Below are 26129 nucleotides of genomic sequence, written 5' to 3'. Positions count from 1 at the left end.
TTACAGAAAACATTTAAGAGTATCAGGCTCAAGTCGAGTCTTTGAGGAACTGCGCTTTCACGCTAGTTCTCTTTAGCCAGTTCCTCCCCTTGCCTACAATTCTAACACTAATCTTCAGTCTCTCCACCTTAATTAATAATTTTCCATTTGGCACTGTATCAGGTCCTCTACAGAAGCTGACAACTCTTTTGCATTTTTTTCAGTTACCTTATTAAAGAAAGAAACCAAGTTTGTCTGGCATGAGCTACTGCTGCCAAATGCAATTTGCATTTTATCCTCTTTTACAGCAACTTTAGTCTCTTTAACCATTTTTTCCATCAAAAATAGATTTTAAAGTCCTGTGAAGTCAGACTGAAAGACCATCCAGAATACCATTCCTAAATATAGCGTCGTATATTGATATAATTGAAACCTCGCAAACTGCAGAATCAATGTTATCTGTTTTCTTCATGCACACAGCACATTCTGCCTATCCTCAGTAGACCATGAAAGCACTGTTGGTAGACGAGCAGTAATTTAAAAAGTCAATAAATTCCTCCTTCAGGCATTTTAAGTAGGTTAATGAGAAATGACTAAATTTTATATTGCCCAAAGTAGAATTGGATAACGTGCATTTACTCTGGATTATATTACCCATCTTTGCACCAGTGTGGTAGCTCCCTGCAGGCCCCTGTGGAGCAAGAACAGAATTCCTGCAGTGATGATGATTCCCAGCTATATTTCTAACTTCTCCAGAACTTTGAAAAGACATTTGAAATTATTATGTCTGAGAGGAGGAGCTAGGTGTATCTCACAAAGAGTAGGTCTATGGCATATTACATCCTTGGTTTTACAGTCCACAATGTATGTGGGAGATTGTCCTTCCTTACTACACTGCAGCCACCTTTGAGAGAACAAAATTGCTCTTTCTTTTCTTTTTTTTACATACTGTTCCTTTCAGAATGTCTTCTCAGGTAGAATACCAGTGGTACTGGGTGTTCAGACATGGTTTATCACTTTGATTCTCCCTTTCTAGCTGCTTGGTTCTTATCTCTCCATGCAAAACTATTTGTAAAATATGAAATAATTATTCTGCTCTGTTCTGTTTAGGGGAGGTTTTCAAACTTGGGCTTTAAGAAGTCAAAACAGGGAAAGTCAAGAAAAAAGAAGTAATATGAAACAAGATTTAGAAATTGTGGCATAGAAATAAAAGATTAAAGAAATTAGATTTGTTTCCTCCAGGAGAAAGAATACTGAAGAGACTTCAGGGAAGAAGCCTGGTAATAACCTTCATAAAAGATGTAAAAGACTAACTAGGTATGTTCGAGCTTTTCTTAATGCAAGGGGCTGATGTTGATAACCTCTTGAGATGTGTCGGTTTTGCATTTCTATGCTTTTCTCTCAAGACAGAACGTCATTAGCAATGTCAGCAACAGACGTTTTGGGCCTGGTGATTTCACCATCAGTGCTTCTGAGCACCGAGGTGGTTGTTTGCATGCTTATATCTGTATATAAACTGTTTCTTTTTCTTTTCTTGAGTAGTTCTTTGCACGATACAGAGATAAAGATGGTCTATAGCCAAAGAGAGGGCAACCCCCTACCCTGTTACATCTACTAATTCACAAATTATGGGTGAACATACATAGAATTGTGACTTTGCATGTGTGCATCCTCTGTGACATCTTTGACTGCTGTATGTCTCAGATTATTCCTTTGGAGATAAACAGAGATTAGTTTTGCTGACGTTGGATATACTATTAAAACGTTATTTATATTACCCTTTTTCTCTGGTGTTCCAATGTCAGGTAAGGACATCCCCTTCCCTTAACAGGGTAAGGGTATCGCCTATCCTTCACAGGAAGAGGGAGTAGGGAGAGTGAAGATCAGCCAACTGCTTCCAGCTCTGTTCTTACACCAAGGTCCCACCCGTAGGCGAATGGCTTGAGCAATGTGTCTAGTGTTCTGAGAGGGCAAACTGTGACGAAAATATTGTGGGAGGCAGTGAAAGGACTAACTGCAACTGCTGTGTCGGTCTTCGTTCTATATGGTTTATTGTTTCTTAAGCAGAGGGCAATACTTCTTGTCTCATGCAACATACCAGCATTAAAGCAAAAGTTAGTCCTGCTCTGAAAAGCTGAATAAAGAAGGGTAACTTTGTTTTGCGAAGACTGCGTTCTTTCAGAATATGGTTTCTTTCTGTTGGGAACAATCCCCTAATTAGAAAAAAAAGGCGTGAAACTGCATCTCCAGGGAGCTGGAGGTGGACTGCCCCAGAGCCATGAGCGATGGGAGTCCCCACGCAGCAGGCTGCCCCACAGCTGTGGACACTGAGAGCTCCAGCTATCAAGGAAGAATGAGCCTGGAAGCCCTGAGAGCCACGGCTCCCGGCACTTCCCAGATCTCTGCCAAGGAACCAGGTCAGCAAGCTGTCAGGAAGCTGGGTAGGGTTCTCATTGAAACACTAGATTTTGATGAGTCAGCAAATGCTCAATTAAAAACATGTCAGAAATTTTCCAACCACTCTACTCACAATCTAAACAAATAAAGGGTGTGGGGAGGAAATACTGTCCTTATTTTACACCAGAGGGACTGAGGCACAGAGATATGAAGTAACTTATGCCAGGTGCTACAGAAAGTCTGCCGTCAGGAGGCAAACTTAGATTCCATGCCGTCCCTTAATCACAAGAGTATCCTTCCTCTAAACTTAATTAATTTGCCATTACAGTGACCTTGTGAGATAAGTATTACTTTCATTTTATAAACGGGAAACCAAAATAACTTGTACAGCAGATAGGAAGCCTGTATCTGAGCCAGGACTTGAACCCAATGTTCCTAAAGCTGCTAAGCTTTAGTAGCAAGCCTACCTGTTTCTTTCGTGGACAAAGTAAACAGACAATATACAGTCAATCCTGGATGACCTTACTTACCTAACCATACTAATTGCAGCAATGGCATAGATTCCTACAGCAATATGCTTCTGTGCTACAGTCTTGTTATACCGAAGCCATACTGTCCATACAAAAACACTGTTTTGCTAAGAATAAAGCCCTCATATGTGGTTGTGGGTAGTACAGAACTAAAACTTTAGATAGAAGGAGTTAACTAATGCTTCCCTAAACACTCATATATACAGTTCAACAGGCTTTCCTGGTTCCTGCTAAACATGGGCAGCTGTATCTATACCTAGGCACACCATGTAAGCTTTTTTCCCAAGTGTTTTATGATCCCAGGTTTCTTAGGCTTCTATATGTAAATGTTAACTCGTCCTTCAGCTGTATTTTTCCTTTTTGAACACAAGGCTAAATGTAGGCAAGAACTGTAGCATCACCTGGCATTAAAGTCAGTTCAGTTTTTATCAATAGCCTTTGATTTCAAATGTCAGGGCTTTTCTTTGTTGTCTTGTCTTTGCCGATTTTAAAATTTGGGATTGAAATTTCCCAAACTGTGTTCTTTTAGAGAACATAGCTATGGAAGATATGCTATTTTGCTGGCATTAGTATCCCTGTAGCCTTTTCTTTTTTCTGCTACTTTTGGCTTTTGAAGAGGAATTGGAAATTTGATAAAGTAGTGAGTAGCATTTAAGCTATGGACATGTCTTCCTGCTGCTACTGTGAAAATCTGGTCACATTTGGCAAAGTCATAGACCTTAGATAAATCTCTTTGCAAGCGTGTAATACAGACCTCAGAGTTTACCAACTAAAATGCACAAATCCTATTCTCAGTGAGCAGGCTGTATAGATGCTGTCCTTTCTGAGAGACGGCATGCTCTGTCTCCTTCGCACTGCCCAAGGCCCAACAAGCTGTACCATGGTACCTTATTTCTGCCATTCTCTCAGTGCTCTCCCTGCCGGCACCCGAGTGCCGTGGAAGAGGCCACCCAAGTTACATACAAAGGGAATGAGAGCTTGACCAAAGGAGGGGAAAAAGGCAAAACTAAAACTGCTGGTGGAGGGTGAAGCTTTTGCTGAGAATTGTTGAGGAAAGACTGGACTGTGACCAAGTAGGCAGGAAGTAAAAATTAGAATTGCTCAAGCAAGGAGACTTTGACATACAGAAGAGTGGATAACAGGATTAGGAGCTCTCGGGGGAAATTAAGAGCAAACTAGGATTCACTAGGAAAAAGAGGCTGACATTGTGTGAGAAATGCGAATGGGATGCACAGGAGTCATGGGAGCAGAATTAGCTAGGTTTGCCTGGGAAGGAGATTGGAAAAAAACATGTAGAGACAGAGCAGAGCTGAGAACAAAGGATGCATTTTGGAAGGGAGAGTGAGAGCTTGATGGGTGAAGGCTGGAAACAGGGGAAAAGACTCTAACAAGAGGAAGGAGAAAACTTGGAGGCAGATGAAAGGTGACAGGGATCTCGCTTGATGCAAAAGAGTCTTTGTTCATTAAAACGCACTGTCCTCCATAATCTGTAGACTTTTGAGAATCGCCATTTCTCTGGGGTCATCAAATATATTGTAGAACCATTGGCAAAGCGTGTTTTTCCTCCTTTTCTAGTTTGGCTTATTAATTGGTGACATACTATACTAGACCTGTAGCAAAGAATCTGGAAGTTACTTTTATGGATAAATCCAATGAGAGTGAACATAATGTCTCATATGAAATTTCATAATTTTATTTTTGGTAAAAGAAGAATCACTTGCAAAGTGAACTTAAAAGTTAGCAACTGCCACAGGTAATGCTGGTCATGCCTGCAAGACAGAAGTTATAGAACAACTTTCATATGGGACACAACTGAGTAGAAGTCAGTCTGGAAAACAGACAGCCTAGAGGGGATATTTTAGAAATCTGTAAAAATCATAAGTGGCACAAGTAAGAGAGTGGAACGGGATTTTCTGTCTCTTTCAGTACAAGCTCCAAGGTATATAAAGTGAAACTACAATCAGGCAGATTCAAAACAAAAGGAGATGATTCTACTGCTTGCCAAAGGTCGTTGTGAAGGCTAAAAGCCAATACGGGTAAAGGGAAGAATGAATAGGCACATGTAGGATAAATCTGTTGGTGATTACTGCTGTATATATGGAAGTCATATCTGTCTCTAGACCTTGAACCACAAATGGGAGACTTGGAGAAGGCTGGGAGAGCATGAGAGATGTTTGCCTTGTCCTTACTTCTTCTGTGTCTGCCATTCTTATTGACTTGTAGAGGGAAAAAGTATAGCCAGATCCTCTAGAAGAGATTTCATAGGAGGCAGAGGACAACTGAAACCTGCCTCAATTGATGTACAGCTGAACTTGAGTTTCCCTTTCACTGCAAGGGCATGATGCAGAAGACTCTGTAAATCACAACGTGACACAACTATGCCCACTCCCACCCACGTAAGATGGAAAGTCCTCTTGTGGGCCATGGAATTACCTCAGAACACAAGCTGGCCCACTGGGCTTCCTCACCATTTTCTGGTGGTAAAAGACATAGTCTCTGTGTAGGACATGAGGATGAGGAATGGGACAAGTAGAGCACAGGCATGTAGGTGTGTTTCTGAGGTGGACCAGCTACACCTTGTACAGCCTTATCACGTTCTGTGTGAAGGACAGTCAAGGAGTCCCCTGGGACAGAGGCACAAGAAGAAGCCATACAAGGCCAGAGTCAGGGATGGACAGGAGCTACTACAAGTCTCACCTGAGATTGGAGGAGATTGCAGGATTCAAGGAAGCCTTCATCTCCTAAAGCAAGCATGGAGAGATGCAGAAGGTTATGGCCACTGTTAGAGAAAAGGCACACATCTAGAGGACCTGTAATCTAAACTAGTCTACTTGTCTAAACTAGTCTAACTGTAGTCTAAACTAGTCTACCAGTAATCTAATCTAATTATTTTTATATGTTACATTAAACAATTGCTAAGTAAATGCATCTTCAACATGAGAGATGCTTATTATTCTTACCCTGCAGGTCACCCTCCTCAGGGATGGGAGGTACGAGTTTGACACTCTCAACAAACTGAATCCATGTCTAATCCAGTTCTCTACCCATGCGGGTAGAAATAGGAGGTGATGTTGGCATCTCCTCTGGCCACATTTTAAAAAGTTCTCCTCTGGCGACATTTTAAAAAGTGTGTTATGAAACTCTTTGAGAGAGATCAGTGGGTTGTGGATATCAAGCTGACAGAGTTGTTTCTGAAATCCAGAAGGACGTCCTGCAAAGTTGTTCTTAGGCCACAATGTCATCCTCAGCACTTCTTTTACCAGACATTACACGAATATACATTGAGCGCGCCAATTTTAATCAATTCCTCCTCAGACTGATAATTGCTGTGGATCCTCTTCCGCACTGCTTAGCTCTCTGCATGACATGCACTGCATAGAAAGCCTAGGCACCCACTCAGAATCCCACTCCAGGAATTCAGGTGCTTAAATCCTTATTTCTATCTACTCCTTTGGCCTTAATATCTGTGCCTCATTTCTCAACATATATAAGCAGAGGTAATACCAATACACCATCTCCCAGGATATTGCTGAAGATAAGATCATCTGTAAACATTTACATTCTAAACCTCAGGGCAGTTTGATTTGTATCTAACGCTATCTGGCTTTGCTCAGTCTAGCTGATAATTACAGCGAGTGACAGAATTGTGAAACACCATCGTGTGACTAGCAGTGTGAGAAAATCCCTTAATGTTCAGAGTTGGTGCTTAGCGCCACAGTTTATGGTTCCTTCTAGAGGTACAGTCACTGGTATTTTTCACTGTAAGATGAGAGTCTGATATTTTTCCAGAGTTTGGTGAGTTTGGCCACTTTAGAGGTGACAACCACTGGCAGAAGAACTTAACACTAGAACAATCAAGTTCACACCAAATAATTATGCTCACACCAAACACACTGAGCTCCTTAGGCATGGCAGACTGATGTTTTTTTCCAAAATTGCAGGCTTGTTAATTCTTTTAAATTTCAAGGTTGTTCCACAGAAAAAAAATAATACCTTAACAGGTTTGAAGTCTTAATTTCCTAAATGGAGTCCTACTCACTCTAAATGGGGTGATTTTGCTTCTTCCAGATGAAAGTAAAATGCCTAGGAATTAATTCTGCTGATAGACTGGCATTTTGGTTAAAGGAGGTGTAATTAGGGCCTGTGCTTTCATAGGACTAGAAATTACAAATTCTAGCAAGGATCAGAACATTTTTCTTATTTTGCCTCTGTAGTCTAGAATGTGAAAGACCAATATTCCAATTCCTGCAGCTCATGTCAGAAGGATCTAGGATAAAATGTGCCTGTGAATCAAGAGGAACAAGGACTTGGTGGCAGTGTCCTAGATCTAATCACTGTGGCATACCCATTGCTTGAATTGGAAAGTTTGGGTTTCATTCAGTTGCAGAAATTTCAACACCATATTACCATATGACACTGATACAATTATACTAGGAAATTAAGCAAGCCTTAGTACTGGAGACGCTGCACCTTCCGAGTGACTAAAAACTAAAACAGTAGCTATGCATTTGATAACATATACTTGATAAAGAAAGGGAACTGTATTAAAAGAGCCTGTGGAAAATATCAAATTATCAAAAGCAGAAATAAAGTGTGTGAACATGTGCGTGTGTCGTATGGGATGGTGACGGATTAAGAATGTGAAAAAGCATCAAATGGAAGAAAAAAGTAAAATTCAAACATTAGTGTAACAAAAAATGAAAAAGAGGGGGCATGTTAATGTAGATGCATAATGTTAAATAGAGCACAGAAAAGACAGGCAGTTTTATTTACTCAGGAAATATATAATAATATGTGAGGAAAAAAACCATTCAAAGGAATTGAGAGGCAGACATTCTAAAACTGGTAAACACATGTCTTTATATATATAAGCCCAATGAAGTGAAGGATCTCAGTGCTCATTTTTATCACTGGGGCAAAGGACTGAGTCAGACTTAAGACAGGGATAGCCATCTATGTAGAATAGCCATGTATATAAACACATATAAAAAAGGGCCTCACAATTCCAAGACTGAAAGACTTACTAAGGTTGCAAAGTCAACCACTTAAATATATCAAGAAATGGCAGATTAAAACTGCTTGTCTGAGTTCTACTATGAGATTAGGTACTACTTTTCCACTAGACTTATATTGCATTTGTTGCATAGAATGTGCATTATTTCTCGATGCGTTTGGTATTTTATTTCCCTTTTCATTCAAGGTAAGTCTTCAGTTCTTATTTATTACGTGATAGCCAAACCATCCTCCAGGGGCAGAACTGTTCATTTCTGCAGATTTTGTAGTCATTTAATATGCAGGTTCTTCAGAAGTATGAGTGTGAGTGAATTTATAGCCCTGTAAGGAAAGATATGATTTTATATACATGAAATCAGAGGCCTCAAGTTCACTCCTTGATGTGAAGATTATATTTAATCCCTTCACACTCTTTGCACTGCAGCTCATCCCTTCAGGCTGTTCGCTGAGTCTTTACCCTCATCTCAAAAGCTCATACTCTGTGTTTAAGCGCAGCTAGCTTAATTTCACCATATTTTCCCCAGTCCTGCTCCATTTCCCAATCCCAGTTCCCTGTTTATTTTACAGACCGCTAATCTACATTTTCCACTCCTGATTGCAGTCTCATTAGCCAAACACACCTCGTTGCTCTGAATCCTAGTGTCTCTCTGCAGTCGCCTTTGTCAAGTGGCAGGTCCGGATCCGCTCTCCAACCCGTCCTGCCATTCCAGCCTCACCAGAGCACTCCTTCCTGCATACCTGGTTCTGCTCTACTGACATCAGCTTTACCTTCTCTGTGTTGTGTTGGATTACTTTCTCCTCCCTGTATCGTGGTGAATTACTTTCTCTTCCATGTGGCCACAGCATAGGCATCACAAAACAGAAGCCTCCTCCTCAGTTGTCTGTCCAACCTAGCTTTTCTTGGTTTAGAGCAGAAAAATTCCCTGCCAGAAGAGGCCATGATGGGGAAAGTGCCTCTGTTCTGGTAGTCCTGAGCCGAGGGTAGTGTACATGGTTACTCAGCGAGGACAGAAATGTACGCACTGATCAGGATGGGGAGAAAAGCGACAGAAAAGCTGCCGTGACCCCTCCTGCTCCCTCTTTCTGGAGGGTGGAAGGAAATAAAGACCATTTAGTCTCGTTAGGGACACAGCAGCTATGGTGCATGTCAGCTATGTGTTCTCTCTGTAGAGCTCAGGACCCCTGAGGTGGTTTGAAGAGAACATTGCCACAGTGGTTCAACTTAGTATCATTCTCCCAGCCTTATTTTGCTGTCCAATTTTCAACACACATTAAAAAACAACTAGCAGGAGGTCAACAACAGCAAAGGACAAAGCTTGCCCCTGTTAAAGCCCGGCAAAGGAAACAGATCTTAGCAGAAGGTATTGAGCATCCACTTCTTTCAGAACAATGAGATCTTTGCAAGCTTCAGGATCAAACTTTTTTTGAAAACAAGGAATAAATGCTTCATCGTGGGCTAGAGCTTAGTAAAAAACTCCCTCTGGGAAGGTTGTTGTTTTCTGTAGGACTTCTTGCATTTTCTTCAAAAGCAGCTGGCGCATGGTGCATCTGGCCGCTGCTATGCCCAGGTTACTGGTGGCCGGAGTGGAGGACGCCGGGCAGGGGGAGTCGGAACACAAACTGGGCAGCACAAAACACGTACAAACCCCTGACCACCACTCTGGCTGTAGCTGGCAAAAGCCAGAAGTACCATCTTCTTAGAGTTCCACTTGGCACTCATGCCAGAAGTTGCGTGGGGGGGGTGCGTGTGGTGTAAATTTTCTCCTAACCTATGCTAGATTAAAATGAATGCTAATGAGAGCTAATCAACTGTAAGCGCGGGTGCCTCGTTTGGCATCATCAAGCGGCCCTCCACCGCAGGGCGAGGGAGCAGCCCCGGCACCCCCCGCCCCGCAAGGCTGTGAGGAAGCAGCCCCGGCACCCCCCGCCCCGCAAGGCTGTGAGGGAGCAGCCCCGGCACCCCCCGCCCCGCAAGGCTGTGAGGGAGCAGCCCGGTCCCCCCGCCCCGCAGGGCCGCTGCAGCCCCTCCTGCGTGCCAGGGCCCGAGTGGGGCGGGAGGGGGACGGGGACACGGCCCAGGGCCCACTCCTAGGGAGCCCTCACGGCCGGCCAGGCCTGCCAGGATAGCCGTGGCAGCGGTGGCGGGGGCCGTCCCCTCAGGTCGCGGCGGGGGCGGAGCCGCGCCGCCGCCTGCCCCTCCCGGAAGTCCCCCCGCAGCCGCCGAGGGGCCGCCTTCCTGCCGGCGTCGCTCCTCCTCCGGCCGGGCAATATGGTGGCGGAGGCGGCGCGGGGGGAGCCGTGAGCCGGTGAGCCGAGAGCCTTCCCTCCTTCCCGGCGTTGGCTGCCGCTGCTGCTGCTTCCCCGCCCGCCTGGCGGGTCTGGCCGGCGCGGCGGGCGATGCGGTCGGCGGGGCGACTGGGCTGTGTGTGAGCGCCGCTGCCCATGTGGGTGTCCCGGTGAGGCCGGGGGGGCAGAAGCGGCGGGAAGATGCTGCTGTCGCTGGTGCTGCACACCTACTCCATGCGCTACGTCCTGCCCGCCGCCGTCATGATGGGCACGGCGCCCACCTACGTGCTGGCCTGGGGCGCTTGGCGCCTCCTCTCTGCCCTGCTGCCCGCCCGCTTCTACCGCGAGGTGGACGATCGCCTCTACACCATCTACCAGAGCATGGTGCTCTTCTTCTTCGAGAACTACACCGGCGTGCAGGTGAGCCGGGCGGGGAGGGCAGGGCAGGGGGGCTGCGGCCTGGCGTGTCCCCCCGCTCCTACCCCCCGGGAGCCGGCAGCCGTCGGTGATGTCGGCCCAGGGGCCCCGCGGCTTCCCCGGCCGGCGCCTGCCCCCGCTTTGCCTCTCCTCAGGCTCGCCGGGCCCGCCCGCCGCCATGTGGGACGCCCGGCAGGTGCGGGCTGTGTGCGGCCTTCCTTCCCCCGGTACCGGCGGGGAGTGTGTGTGGGGGGGGAGAGTCCGGATCGGCAGAGGACAGGCTGGTTCCACAGCCAAAGTTGCTCTGGTGGTGCTTTTCACGGAGAATTGGTGTTGTGTTCGTTTTGCAGGTTGGGAAAAGCGGAAGGGATGCGACAGCGGTCGTGCTCTGTCAGCACTTGAGCGGCAGCCGCCTCTTGCACACTTGAAGCCTCTGTGGCACATCTGTTGTATTAAATTGGCAGCAGATAAGAAAGCCATAATCGACTATAATTGTACTTAATACATGTACAGGTTTTTAATAAATAGGTTCCTTACCCTCTATTACAGCTTCTCAATCTTCATGCAGTCTAGCCCCTGTCAGTCTTTGGCCCTTAAGTTTTGGACCAGTCGTGGACTGTGATTATTCAGAAACTGAAGCCCAAGGTTTTGCGTTAATAAGTTGGAATTGTAGGCCTCTCTTGTGTGACCAGAGGGGTATTTGCATTGAAATAATAATACTTCACCTATCTCACGGAGCATTAAATGTTTGAAACGTTACACATCTGTCTGTAATTTGAAAAATAAAATAAGGGGACTTTTCATTCTACATGTAAAAAATAATTACGTAAATGACAGGTGCTTACTGTGCCTAAACCTGACTTTCAAAGTTGTCTGAATATACAGAAGTGTATTTGAAGTTAGTGTCAGTTGTAGGTGCTTGAGAGTAAAGAATAACAAGTGTTTACATGTTGTTTGGCAGGTGACAGAGCTGATACAAATAAGCCCTTCATATTTACAGCTAAAGCATTCGTCCACTCTCTTATGAAGCATTTATTTCAAAACCAGGCTAGGTCTCCCCTAATTTTCACTCTGGAGCTGCAGTTGTAGGCCTCACCTCGTACCGACTCTCATGGAAATCCCCAAAGCCTGCTAAAGATAGAAGAATCACACAGTTTGACATCAGGGTAGATAGAATGGCTACACAATGGAAGTGAGATGTTCTTTTAGTGGTAATTAGTTTTTGATTCAGTTTGTAAGTCATGTAACTTCACCCATGTGTCTTGTCCAAATTAGTTAACTTGTGATTTACATATCTGTTTTAAAAAAAAAAAAAGATAAAAAAGGGAAGAGAGAGCGGTAGTTCATAGACTAAGTACTTCCTGTTTTATCTGCCGCCTTTTTTATGCAGCATCTTTAATGCAGATACCTTGATGTGTAGTAACTCACCTTGGTCATTTGCTGCTGAAGGTAGCAGTAAAATAGTTTAATTCAGCCTATTCTAAGAATGAGAGCTGAAAACAAAGTTATAAATTGTAATAGAAAAATTACTCAAATTTCCTACAAATAGTGTGCATGGAGTAGCAACCACTTTTGATAAGAACTTTTTATCAAAAAAACGCCTGTGACATAGAGGTCCAGAAAGGAAAACGCTAACCAAAAGAAACAAAAAGGTAGCCATCATCTTTTGACCTCTTGTTTTCTTTTATGGCACTGATAAAACTTCATAACACACACACAAAAAAAAAAAAAAGATGGGAGGCAATACAGCTCATCATTTAGGCCAATATTAAAATAGAGATGCCTTGTCACAGTAAGCAACAGATGATAAGAGGAGATGATATATGCAAAGCTGAAATAAAGGGTAAGAGTGGCCCTTACAAGTAACAGCCCACAAAACCGATGTGGCATGTCATAGCATAAGTAAAATAGTAACTGACACTGAAAGATAAATAAAAACTTGGAGAGGTAAGAGGCAGAATCCTTAAAATTAATGAATCGTTTACCTGGAAGATATCCTCCATTTGTTTAAAGAGGAGAAACAGGGTGTCCTTTCAGATCTACTCCTGTGAACACTGAACATTTTTAACTCGAAACACACTTGGAAAGTTAAGCATATGCCTGAGTGTTTGAGATTGGGATGGTAACCTGAGAGCTACTGTGAATTGGCTGGTTTTTTACATGGCTGGCATGTAATTAGATGCAGAAGTGTAGCATCGTTAAACTTAATCAATCACAAAAAACAATGCAAGAATAGTAACTTGCATGGCTTCATAAAGGCATCTGTAGGGCTTTACCAGCATTAAGGCCTCATAATAGCCATGGGAGGGAGGAATTCAACATCTCTTTCCGGTCTATTAATTTATTCAATCGATTGAAGTGTGTTGGGATAGTTTTTGTAACTGGAGAAATGGGAGGCCAACAACCTCATCCATCAGAATACTGGAACTTGTTGCGTAGTCTCACTGAAGTCATTAGGATTATACAGATGCTTAAGTGACTTACTGAATCAAAGCCTTAAGTTACGTTTTCTTAGCACTGCTGCCGTCTTATCCTATGTAAAATGTCTTTAACATTATGTACTGTTTAGCATTCTTTGGTTTATTACGCTTAGAGTATTTGTGGTTTTTCAATACGATAACACTTTAAGGCAGTTGTGAATATTTGAGATGTCTCATCTTAAAATAATAATTTTGCTGATATTCCCAGTGATGTGAATGGGGTCTTAATAGAGTAAAGTTGGTTTGGATCATAAGCGTAGATTATTTTTTGATATTTATTTATTATTTATTTATCTGTCCGGAGGTGATGTTTCTGTGTATCATCTGCTGTTAGTCCATCAAGTATCTAAATCTGTCTCCCCCTCACAACTGTATGCACAAACGGATTTTTCTTCATTTTTGTTCTCCTTCACTTGGATGATTTTAGCCAAGTTTATTAAAACAAAAACTCTAGTTCGTGCTAGGAAGGCATTTTATCTTTTCAGTTGTGAAATGTAACTAAGTGAGGTGATAACCTGATCTTCATGACAGAAAATCTTGAAATACTAATAGTTGCCCTTCTCTTAAGTATTTGACTTGAGATCTAAAATAATTACAGAGCTGTAACTGCTGTGAACGTTTACTGAATATTTATGTTCTAGAGAGTTACTCATGAAGTAACTGCAAAAGCTTCTTACTTTCTCATACTGTCAATATACTTTCCCTTTTTAAACTTTGTGTCAGACCTAGCTTTTTCCACCAAAATGATTTGTTTTACAAAGCCAAACAGAACTTGAGCTAAGATGGAATCAGCTTAGGTTTTCCAACAACATTAAAATTCTGTTAATGAATTGCCAAAAATAGCCCATTTGCTGTTTATCATGAAAGAGTTGGCTGGAGAAAATTGAAGAACCGCTATTTAGAGTGCGAAAAGTAACCCATAACACACCAGTCCTGTAAATGAGGTAAACTGGACAAAGCTCTTTAACAACCTCCAGGATTATAAATTCGTAGTAACGAAAATCCATCAATTGCAGTCTGTTGGAAAGCGGCATCAAGAGAATGGTCCTACTTTGGCCCTCTGCTGTAAGCTGTAGAAGCGCTGCAGGACTCTTTTCTAGGAAGAATATGTATGAGATGCTTTAACTCTGAAAAGTGAGTAGAAAGTCTTAGACAGCGAAGGATGTTAATTTTATCAGCGATGAGCCAGAGCAGTCACTGACACAAACAGGTGCAATTCAGGCGCTTTGGAGGACTTGCATTTGCTTGTGCTAATAGTTGATTTGGCCCCAAGTTTCCAAATCATTAAGTAGCCTGTGAACTGTAGTAGTGTTACTGCTTTTGTCTTTACTGTGTTTGGGAAGTCTGGTCTCTTACATTTCATACAGACAATAAACAGTTGCATCTTACCATAGAATGTGAAAACCAGAGGGACTGCAAATGTGCCTGTGATTAGGACGTTTGAAGGGCTGAAAGGACTAGTAATTCAATATGATGAATGCTGTTATCTCACTGTGACCCGTAGTATCTTATCCCAGTTTCTGTCAGGGTGATGAAATTAATGCCTATTGTGTTTGTGCACATGTTTCGAATCAGATGAGGACTAAATGTTCTTCAATTTTTTTTTTGTTGTAATTGTGTTTGATATTTTGTATTGAGTGGCTGTGAAGAAATAATAAAGAAATCATCACTCGGACTGCTTCCTAAAGGATCGCTTTCCATCTGAAAGGTTTTGACAACTGAATGAAATCCATGACTGAATTAATATGCATGGGTTTTGTTCAGTGCTTGTGTCAGCTCTCTTCCCTACCCCCACTTCCCGCTAAATAGGAGAAATTGGAAGTCGTGCTTTCATTAAAGGCATTATGAAATTCTGGTTTTCATTGTCATTGCAGGACTCTGAAAAGGCTGTGAGAATTGGATGCTACCTCAGCGTTGTTTAGCAGAGCTGTAGTATTTCTAACAATTAATTTAGAAAATACAAGAGATCCTTGTTGAACAATGCAGTGTGCTTTCTGGAATGGTGTTGAAGCTTGGACTTGCTGTGTCTCAACAAGGTTGAAAACTACTTAGGATTAGAGCAAATTAAAACTTTGTGGAGACACCGTGCTGCTGAACTCTTGACAATGCTTTCCAGTGGCTTCCCAGGAAATCTATGAGGAGAGCTTGGTGCCTGAGCTTGGGATGGATGCTCTGTTTTCTAGCTATTGGCCAGTTTGCAGTGGAAGTGAGGGTTATAAGGTCTGTGCCCACCTCTGTTCCCAGGACAGAAGCCTTCCCAGAAGAGGTTATCTTTACTTACTCCCTGCTTTCCCTTTTGAAGCTGTTCAGCCATCCAACAGGTAATTTGGGAGGGCCCAAGGTGGAGGTGGGAAGCAAAAGAGGCAACGCAAGTCTGATGGCCAATTTGCAGGGTACTCACATCAGGGAGGTACTTCTGGTTGCTGTTGGTGAGGTGGGTTGTCATCTTTTTGGAACCTGGTTCTTCCCTCTCCACAGTGGGGGAGGCATCATAACCAGGCTTCATCAAGGTAGGGTGAAGGTTTGTCTTCTAACTGCTGTGTGTCGGTAGATGTGAGTGACAGGGTCTGACTCCCCTCGAGATGAGGACCTGTTTCTCGGGCAGGTGCCATAACTGGAAGGTCAAAAGGAGATGTCGCTTTTCACCCTTCTCCAGTTGTGTTTGGTAAGAAAGTGCTGGCAATTGCATTTTGGCATGAACCTGGTTTTATGAACCTGCATTTGAGTTCCCTGGGCTCTTCTCCCAGTCTGGCAGCTCAGGAGTGGGTGAGGACTGTGATGGTATGGGAGCTGAGCAGGAAGGTGCAGAGATACAGGCAAAACAAACCTGCAAGCTCAGGTGGTAGCTGAGCAGCCTCCGAGGGCTTGCGCTCTCCTAGTTCATTCCTGCTCACATTGCTAAACTACGTGAGCTTTTGTGAGGCATGTTGAGAGGTTAAGATCATCATCGCTTGTCATTTATTTGTGATGGTAGAAGTAATGAAATAAAGGTTGTGAGGGACTGATAGAAATTTGGGGATTGGCGCGGTGCAAAGATTGAAAAGAAGCTGGAGAACATAGTGAAGTGAATCACTTCCGTGTGGTAAACTTCTGAAAGAAGCCCAGTGAAATTTTCTGCTGTGATACTGGTTCCATGAAGACACTTTACCCTGTCTCATCTCATTAGAGATTTCAGTGCACAGCTGTCTCCAGATGTATATATCTTTCATAGTATAAAAAAAGTCCTGCGTGTTACTGTAGCAGAAATTAAGTGATACCTGCTAAGCCTGAGGGATGTGGCTTTCAAATTGAGATGGATGCCTAATTTTAGACTCTTACGTTCAACTGCGGTGTGAGGCAGCAAAAATAGATACATTAGGTATGTAAGCTTTGCGCTCTTTCTTTTATAGATATTGCAAAAGATATATTTGCATATGTCTTAATTTTTTTTCTATCTGCCTTTGGCTGTCGTTCTGAAGGTGAAAATTAAGTCCTTCATGACTACGGTTCGTTGGGATATCAGCTAGAGTTCTGGTGTGCTGCAGACTTGGCTCGGGGGCAATCTGGAAAGAATTTTAGCGCGCTTTCAGTGCTGATCCTGATCATCCCCCACCTCCCTCCGAATATATGGAAAATAAAATAAATACATTAAAACTGAGGTCTGTTGGCAGTTTTAGAAATCAAGTGTCAGCTACCTGAATCAAAACTGCTGTTTGGGTTCATAAATGAGAAGCTTTGTGTGGAGATTTGCCTAGCATATGTTTTCTAATTGGCAAGTCACAACTGAATCTGAATTTTGTATCAGCCTTATCTAATACAGTCTGCAATTTCAAACTAATATGTACGTTTACATTTTAAAGTTAGCTACATATATTTACAAAAATACTAAAAAGCAAGTATTTGTCAAGTAGGAAAAGCTAAGGAGTCAAAGGGCAAGTCTGAATGCACTTACAAGTTCTGATTCCACGTATTTGGCCAGTAAGCTTTAGAATTTCATGGTTTGATTTTGAAATTTTCTGTTTATTTTAATTTGAATATCTTAAGATTTTTAGTCTATTCAGTTCTTAATACAAGTTGTCCTGATTTTGTATAATTTGTTACATTTGAAAATACAAATGGTATTTACCACATTTTTTTTAAATTCCACGTTGGGTTTTTTTTTTAAACCTGCATGAGTTTTATGCACTTTCCTCTTTTTGCATTTAGCTGTGTTTTGGTAGGTAGTGGGCCATGGTGTTTTACAGTGCTCTTCCATGCCCTTTCCTTCTGCTTACATAATACGTCCAGATCCTTTATGTAAGGATGATTGTTAATTGAGAAGTTTTTTCTCCTGGTACTCTACCATCAGACACTGTTCTTGCTAAGAGAAGATTCTATTCATAGTTAAACATTCGACTCCAATTATTTCAAACTATTTACCTCAGGCTTACAGGGTATCCTTTTTTTCTGTTTTAGTTGTGTTAGATAAAGTAGGCTCAGATGTCAGGGATTTTGACATTACAATTATGAGGAAGCATATCTTCTCAGGGGAAAAATATTCTTTAATCTTTGTTCTGTCAATTTGAATTTATACTATGAAGAGATTTGGGATAAAAAAAAAGGGAAATTAATTTCTTCTTTTGTTCGTTTCAGTTCTGTCACACATTACTTGTCATGTTCCTTGTTATAACTAGCTCCTCACCTCAGTGTGGGACTAGGAAATCATAAAGTTTATGCTAGTTTGACTTTTTAAATGTAAAAATTAGCTACCCATGATTTGGTCTAATCTGTATTTGAGCACATAACTAGATGTGAAGAAAGAGAATTATTTTGGATGACTTTGAATTGTAGTAGTTGCAATAATTTTCCCCCTGGAACTTATGGATGGACTTGAAGAGTTATCCTGTCCCATTTTCTAACGCTAGTTGGGAATCTGAGGACACACGTTTCTTTTTGCGTAAGCAAACATAGTGCACAGTCCTGAGTGAGCTGCAGGTGAACTGGCTCATTCACATGCTGTGATGGTGTGCAGACATTGGAGTGATTTTAACAGTGGCTATTTTTTGAGGCTGATTCAAGTTTATTGTGTTCAGGTGTGGAGCCAGATGAGTTGCAGCTAGCTCAGATACCTCTCTGCATGTTCCCTTTTGCTGTGTAATGATTCCCTTGCCTCATCTTGAAAGTTCATAGTGCTTAAATTCTAAATACTTACTGAAAATGATGTGTGGAGGAGCTTTCAAAAATTTTTTTTTTAAAACCTGTCTTCAGTGACATAGACAGTATGATCGAGTGCACCCTCACCAAGTTTGCAGATGACATCAAGCTGAGTGGTACACTTGACATGCCTGAGGGATGGGATGCCATCCAGAGGGACCTGGAGAGGCTGGAGAAGTGGGCCCATGTGAAACTCCTGAGGTTCAACAAGGCCAAGTGCAGGGTTCTGCACCTGGGTTGGGCCAACCCCCACTATCAATACAGGCTTGGGGGGTGAAGGGATTGAAGGTAGCCCTGCTGAGAAGGACTTGGAGGTGCTGGTAGATGAAAAGCTGGACATGAGCTGGCAATGTGTGCTCGCAGCCCAGAAAGCCAACCCTATCCTGGGCCGCATCAAAAGAAGCGTGGCCAGCAGATCGAGGGAGGTGATTCTGCCCCTCTACTCTGCTCTGGTGAGACGCAACCTGGACTACTGTATCCAGCTCTGGAGCCCTCAGCACAGGAAAGACATGGACCTGTTGGTGCAGGTCCAGAGGAGGTCCAAAAAGGATCCGAGGGCTGGAGCACCTCTCCTACAAAGACAGGCTGAGAGAGTTGGGGTTGTTCAGTCTGAAGGCGCCAGGGAGACCTTACTGCAGCCTTCCAAGGGCCAAGTATTTAAAGGGGGCCTACGGGAGAGATGGGGACAAACGTTTTAGCAGGGCTTGTTGTTACAGGACAAGGGATAATGGCTTTAAACTGAAAGAGAGAAGATTTAGTCTTGATAGAAGAAACATTATACAATGAGGGTGGTGAAACACTGGAAGAGGTTGCCCAGAGAGGTGGTAGATGTGCCATCCCTGGAAGCATTCAAGGTCAGGTTGGACGGGGCTCTAAGCAACCTGATCTAGTTGAAGATGTCCCTGCTCATTGCAGGGGGGATTGGATTAGATGACCTTTAAAGGTCCCTTCCAACCCATATGATTCTGTGATTCCGTTATAAAGAGCTCTAGCTAGAGGAACACTGCAAACTGCCATGAAGTTTCCTGCTTCTGGCTGGTATGAGGTGCACAAAGAATAACATTTCCAGAATGTGCTTAATGTACCAAGGCACTGTAGCTGCTATTTTGAGGGGATGGATGGGATGGGACACAGGCATGTATTTTCCACTACAGAAGAGTAATAAAGTAAACAATAGCTACATTAAATGTGGGTCACTTTTTCCTTTCTTTTAAGGAAATTACAAAAATCTGCGGGAAGAAATCTTAAGAGGTGCCAAAGGATTATAAGGGAGACCGTTGCTCTCCTAATGAAACAGGTGGAATACTTCCTTCCACTCTTGTACTGGAAGGCATGTTCAGGTTTTGCGTAATGCCAAGATAGATGCCAGATGTTCAGAAAAACTTTCCTCTTGAAATCTCACCTTATAAATAATCTCCTTTCACATTTGCTATATATATTTGAAATCTCTGCAGTACTTATTAAAAAAAATGTAATTGCTGGTGATTTATGGTAAAAGTTAATTAGATGCTCTAACCCAAGTGGTCACTGATTGTAATTGTGGGCCGCTTCATGGTCTGTGCCATAGAACTGCACTGTAATCAAAAGCAAGTAATTTTCAGAAAGATCAAGTAAATGGTTTAGGTACTGAAAAGTCAGATTTATTTAGAATTTAGATGCCAAAGTCTTAAAATTCTGCTTTATTTCTGTCACCAAGACTGAAACAGTTACGTTATACAGATGCTTTTTTTTTTTTTTTAAGGTTCCTCAGATAGCTAAGAAGTCCAGGCAGGAATGAAGTAATTGTGTGTGCTTAAAGCGAAGTTCCCAACACATGTATAGCCCTGATCAGAATCTAGAAGCAAAGCTCTTGAATCTACAAAGTACTTTCAAATGATATTTAGCATGTGCTGGCAGGACTGGGGACCTCAAAAAAAAGCTATAGCTCTTTTGTTCCTGTTTAAACAAACCAACAAACAAACAAATGTTTGTTATGAGGTACAATAAATTATTGTACCTCTCTTTAACTGAATGAAGTAGAGCAAAAACTCACCTTACAGGATGCATCAGTTCAGTTCTCTCTTACATACACATATCCCCACCACTTCTTTGAAAAAGATGATTTAGCAGTTTGCTTTCAGAAGAGAGAATCATGCTTTATAGATGTACCTCTGACAGCAGTGAGCAATGTATTAGGGTGGGATGGGATTTAAGATCTGCATCTGCTTTCAGTGGGATGGGTTCTGGCAATTCCAAAGCTGTTAGGCTCAGTATCTCAGGTTTTGTGAATCCCCTTCTGCAGCACTGAGCTCCCCCAGAAGCCAAGAGCTCCTCTTTCTGATTGATGTGCCACGGGTAACCACTAGAGTGGTTTTGTTGAATCTGGTCTGGGACTGTTGTTTAAGTAAATGTAAATTTTAACTGAAATTGTCCCGACATACTTGGTATTGTGGAAACTTATTTTCTGTGAAATTAGTCTTTTGCTCAGATGAGATGTTCCAGTTTTTATGTCTGTTTCCCAGAACTTCTTTGCTCTACCACATGCCCCTTCTCTAAACAATAATCACCACCTGAATCACCCTCTGAATGAGAAGCTGTGAAACTATACACATCACTATCTAGGTAATGTTAGACTGGTGTGAATGAAGTGGTTTGTAATGTTCTAGTCTAAATCACCATCTGAGACTTTGGAGAGGACTGTTTGCAAGTCTGTTTTATGCTCAAATACAAAAAGTAGTTAAATATGCACAGAATAAAAGACTAAAGCTGTATTTTTACTGACAGATATTATAAATTTATTATCAATATTAATATATGTTTTCATTAGCTCACAAGGTAACTGCATTTCCTTTAAGATTTTATTGATTCTGATTGTTTCAGAGGAGTTTTCCCTTAATTGAGGGGTAAATTATCCTGAATTCAGCTGAGAAACTGTAAAGCCTTTACATCAGCGTCAAAACTAGACTTCTATACATGTAGCTAGTGCCATTGAATGAAGCATAACCACTCAAGCTTGTAACAGTTTGTCAATTTAGACCATAGGACTAAAAAATAGTATGAAAGAAAAAATGTACAGACTTCATAAATCAGGTGGTATGATTCAGTCCTATTCAGGAAATAAAATGGTAGTAACTGTGGTTTTTTGAGTTTGCTGCTTTCTGGTTCAATCAAATTAATGAATTTTTTAAAATGAATTACATATAGGAATCTTCTCAGTATTCTAGAGAGTTCAGTCTCTTGGTAATGGTCTTCCTCACCAAACCCCAGTAAAATACATTTGAGTGAACTCTCTGCTTCAATAAAATGGATTGCATTGTGATTTTATGGTTTGATGCTGACCCTCAGCAGCAGACTTTAGACTTTTGCAGTTATGTATTGAGCAGAGTGTCCTTAACTAAAGAGGTTATGAGGTGTAGCAATAATATGCCCATTACCGAAAACCTGTATATGACCTAAAGGTATTTTTTAAAAAAATGATACTTAAAGGTTTCTTGTTGGTTTTTTTTTTTTAAATCTAGAGGTGAAGCAACTAAAAACTAAAACGTTAAAGTCCTGTCTCCTTCTGTCCTATTCATATTCCTTCTGCTGTAGGCAAGAGAAACCCGTATCTAAATGCGAATGTAAGTCCTTCTCTGTCTTCTGTGAAGAAAACTAAAGATTTGAAATTCTTACAGTAGGACATCTGAAAACCTGAGAAATTTGTCGGCACCAAGTACTAGTTCCCCATTTGCATCCTGGCTTGAGCCTGCTTCTTGTCAAGCAGGATAAACTTATTCTGTGATCCGAGGTACTTTCACTAGAAGCTCAAAGGACTGGTTGTGTCATCAGGCAGGTTTTTAGACTGAGACAGAATTTAAACCGCTTCCCTTAAGATGCCTGCAGCAATGCTGCAGAAGTCAGCTTGCACAGGGTTACGCGTTGACTTTCAGATGCCGTATCTGGTAGTTGCTTTTGGTGGTTTGTTGATGCAAGCTCCACCCTTTCACCACAAAATTACCCAGGCTTTTTAACAAACAGATGAGAAATACATCCTAGGATACTGTTTATTTTAATAAGCACTCATGTTGTAATAGTGCCCAATTAACAAAGATGCTCTTGTCCCAGAGAGCATGCGGTCCCAGTTATAAAAGTCAAGAAAAAATAGTGAAATGGAAAGAAGTGCATGTTGTGAGGATAGCACAGCTGAGTATATGAAATCTGTATGGTTGTTTTTAAGTGAAGTGTTGATGTCTTCAGTGTTCTGTTTGTCCTCTCTTCCTCTAGGAGAGGGAAGGAATGTTCTCCTGCTATTATCCTACTGCTTTTATCCTTCTTTCCAGTTGCTATTGGCTGTGCTTAAAGCTGATGTTTTTCCTGATCAGAGTGCTCCACCTTCTCCACAAAGTGCCCTGGTGCACACCAGTTTTGTTGAAGTAATAGCAAAGAAGGGAGCACCATTCTGCCATTCACACCTAGTTTCTTTGAGCAGAGAAGGAAGGAGGGTTGAGAATTCTGAGGAACCAAGGATGAGTGTGCTGGTAGACATGTGATAGGACATCAGATGAGATGGCCTGAGTTTTTATTACCAATAACCATCTGTGCTGCCTTATTGCCACTGAAGCAGAAGTACCGGATCTGCTTGCAGGTCAGCTCCTGAACTGCTCCCATTGTCAGCCATATCCAGTTATCATATTAAGGTAATCTGTTTGCTAGGAGTTTGAAGTGGTCTCCAGTTGACCTGCAAGCAGGTCTTCTGATAGTGTGATTACTTTTACCTCTTGAGTTATTTTTGTCGTGGTCCTGTTTACTGAGCTGAGGCAGCTAGAATGTGATTAAATGATCTATTTAATTTTCTTTGATATATACAGATTTCATAAGAAAGAAATAAAGCTCTCGCTCTAAATTGGGAGTGTCCACCTTGTTGCAGTGAAAACCTACGCAAATTATGAGTTATTCGGGTGTGACTGCTGTGCAGGACTGTTTTACATTGCTACGTGACCTACCACATTAGCACAGTCATGGTTCAGTATGTTGCACTGGAAGAAGCAGAGGCTGCTAGGGAAGCTGAAACTGGTGTCACCAGATCACCCAGGAGCTCCCATTTGCATGCATAGATCAGCCTATCACTGAATTAATAAATTCTCTCATCAGGAGGACTTGTGACCTTCTGCCAGTGAGCCAGAGCTTCCTCTGGCCACAACACTCTGAGGTGCATCTTGTGCCTGCTGAGCATGTGAGCAGCTTTGGTGTGTGGCATCCAGGGAAGCTGGGTACCAGCCTTCCCACAGCAGGGACTCTCATAGCATCCGGTTTCCTTTATTTGAGACTTCACTGAATTGAGTTTGACAGCTATGTAAACGGATGCGGAAGACCCATATTAACAGTAACTGTGTTACCCGTTATTGTGAACTGGGCTGTGAAGCAACCAAAACATGGCTAAAAGCACATATTTTAATGTTCTGTACCCAAGTAATGTTTGCAATGTTAGACTGTAAACTGCATTTTAAATATCTTCCCTCAAATCTCTGCTTACTTTGTCTCAGTGTTGCTCTTCCTTTTAACTTGTTTTCTTTGCTTGACTTTTGTGCCTTTTTTTTTTTTTTAAACAAAGCAGCACCTATTCAAATAATTAGGTTATTCTCTTGCTTCATTGTGGCAGACAGGACATTTATCTTCTCAGTCTTTCAGACTGATACATGGGTAGAATGTATGTGTGCTGTGACATTTGGAGAGCTGTGCATAAAATACCTGAAAAACTGGGTATGTTAGCTTCTGAAACTGAAAGTTGCCTTCCAGGCATGTCCTAGAATCATAGAATAGTTTGAGTTGGAAGGGACCTTAAAAAGCATCTTTTTCCAACCCTCCTGCACCACTTCCCTGGTGGTGGCTAGTGAGTCCCCTGCAGAGGGGATGACTGTCCCTCTGGTGCTCTGCAGACCCCAGGAACAGCACTGTGCTTCTGAGGAGGACTAGGAGTCTCTTAGCTACTCAGATCTCTTCAGGTTGTTTCAAAAGGGGCATGCACACAACCTAGCACTGTGGACATTTTTTTTCTGCATTGATGACCCTGGTAAATCATTCAAGTGCTTGCCTTCACTGTGGTCCCTAGATCTCTTCTGCACCAGCAGACTGAGAAGGAGGCAGAGACTGCACATTCTCTGCAGCGGGGAATTCTGCAAAGTTAGCTACAAGAAACAGCAGGGAGTCAGAGGTTTTCTGGAGACTATGAAGAGTACTGTGTCATTTCCTTCTGCAGCTATAATATACATTAGGTGCTCTAGTTCACCTAAAAGCATCAGATTGTCAGAAATTAAAGGCTTGCCCTGGGGGGTACTCTTCAGGTGAATTCTTCAGGCATCATCTCAAAGGGAAAACGGCAATTTTTCTGCGGGATTCAAAGTCCTTAACTGTTAGCCCTCTGTTGTGTAAGGTCTGTGAAAATTTCCAGAGACACAACAATAAAGCAAAAATCCTTCGTTCTCAGAAGAAAAGCTGTGTGGCTGCCCACAGAGTAGGTGTCTCCTGTGAACTTTGAAGAAGCCTCTAGAGAATGCAGGTTGGAAGTTGCCATTCTTACCTGGCTGTAATAACAGTTGTATCGTAAGTTCGTAGCTCTCATTTCCTAAGTGTGAATGTCTCATACGTGAATAGCTGTTTGCTGGCCTTTCGTGAACTGTATAAGCCTTTTCTCGAGATTACTGAAATGGGCAGTGCTGAAGTGAACGATGCTGCAGTTAAAGCTGTTGCATCCTCTTAGGCTGAGCCATCTGAGCAAACAAAATAGTGTTTCCAGATTTTCTCCCTCTTTCCTTTGCTTTGAAATAAAATATCCCATTTTTTTATGTTTATTGAGAGCTAATTATAAATAGAAAAAGATAGATTTTTTTTTAATTATTTTTATTAGTTCTGTACAACAGTATGGCTATGTATTTTATCATCAGTAAAAAATTTTGGTCCGTTACATGTAAACACTTGCAACTGTTATGGTAAGAGTTAATGTTGTACATAGAAATTGCTTACAGTAACAATGAGCGGGTGTTCCTCTGGGATTAAAAAGTGAACTAGATCCAATCTTATTTGAAATAAAAAATAATACAGATTAACTGTTATATTTGGCAGTCACAGTCATACATGTTTTTTAAGGGAATGATCCTTTATATTTGCTTTTACTCATGCAATAGTCACAAGTGAATGCTTTGAATTGTGGGTCTGATTACACTGAGATTTTGGCTTTGTACATTAAAGTGGAAATTTTTACAAGTTGAAGTTATAAATTATATATTTCAAATCCTGTTTCTTGTGTGGGGCAGCTCTTAGAGCGTCGAGAGCAGATTTTATTTTCCTCTTGTTCTTATTTTCTTACATTTTAAAAAAGCACAGATAGCATTCAGGACCTTCTGGTTTAGTGATTTGTTCTGTTGGGCCTTTTCCCTTCCGTGAAAACAGTCTTTGCCGGAAACTGCATAGTGGAGTCTTAACTGGAAATTAAAGAAAACAGTTTTTATGGACCTAGTGCATAACACTGCTGGAAAAATGTACACTTGAAAAACAAAGCTTTAAGTCCAGAAGTGAGAGTAGGAAGATAATTTTTTATTTCAGTGGAATTTTTGCACCTGAACTGTAAGATCAGACCCTCTGACTGCCACCATGCACTAAGTGGTATGTGGTACCTAGAGTGTCAGGTTACAAATTTTCCTGGAGCTTTAATAGAAGATTACTCCTACAGCTTTTCAAAATCTTGTTTGAATTTCTTGGATGCGGTTCAGAATATACTTGTCAACAGACTTGTTACAACTAATGTTCAGTTAAAATGTATTGTGCCTGCCTTTTTTTGGAAAAAAAATTAATTCAAGTAATGTTCTCTTTAGTGTATGCTGGATGATCTCTTGTTCACGTA

At 41.9% G+C, this 26129-nt stretch overlaps 1 protein-coding gene across 2 annotated transcripts in view; it reads left to right on the top strand.

Annotated features, from left to right (window-relative positions):
* The first annotated feature begins 10140 nt into the window (after window positions 1-10140).
* Window positions 10141-26129, top strand: part of AGPAT5 (1-acylglycerol-3-phosphate O-acyltransferase 5) — a 60351-nt gene continuing 44362 nt past the window's right edge. Inside the window, exon 1 of one of the 2 annotated variants that reach the window (XM_054194506.1) lies at window positions 10141-10625. In XM_054194506.1, the coding sequence (XP_054050481.1) occupies window positions 10407-10625 (219 nt within the window). In that variant the 5' untranslated portion in view covers window positions 10141-10406. The remainder of the gene's footprint in view (window positions 10626-26129) is intronic. The other variant, XM_054194505.1, reaches the window with a different exon arrangement.

The sequence above is a fragment of the Rissa tridactyla genome, chromosome 3, assembly GCF_028500815.1.
Source record: "Rissa tridactyla isolate bRisTri1 chromosome 3, bRisTri1.patW.cur.20221130, whole genome shotgun sequence".
NCBI lineage: Eukaryota > Metazoa > Chordata > Aves > Charadriiformes > Laridae > Rissa > Rissa tridactyla.
The sequence above is the reverse complement of the archived record's forward strand: the minus strand, read 5'-3'. Positions and strand labels throughout refer to the sequence as shown.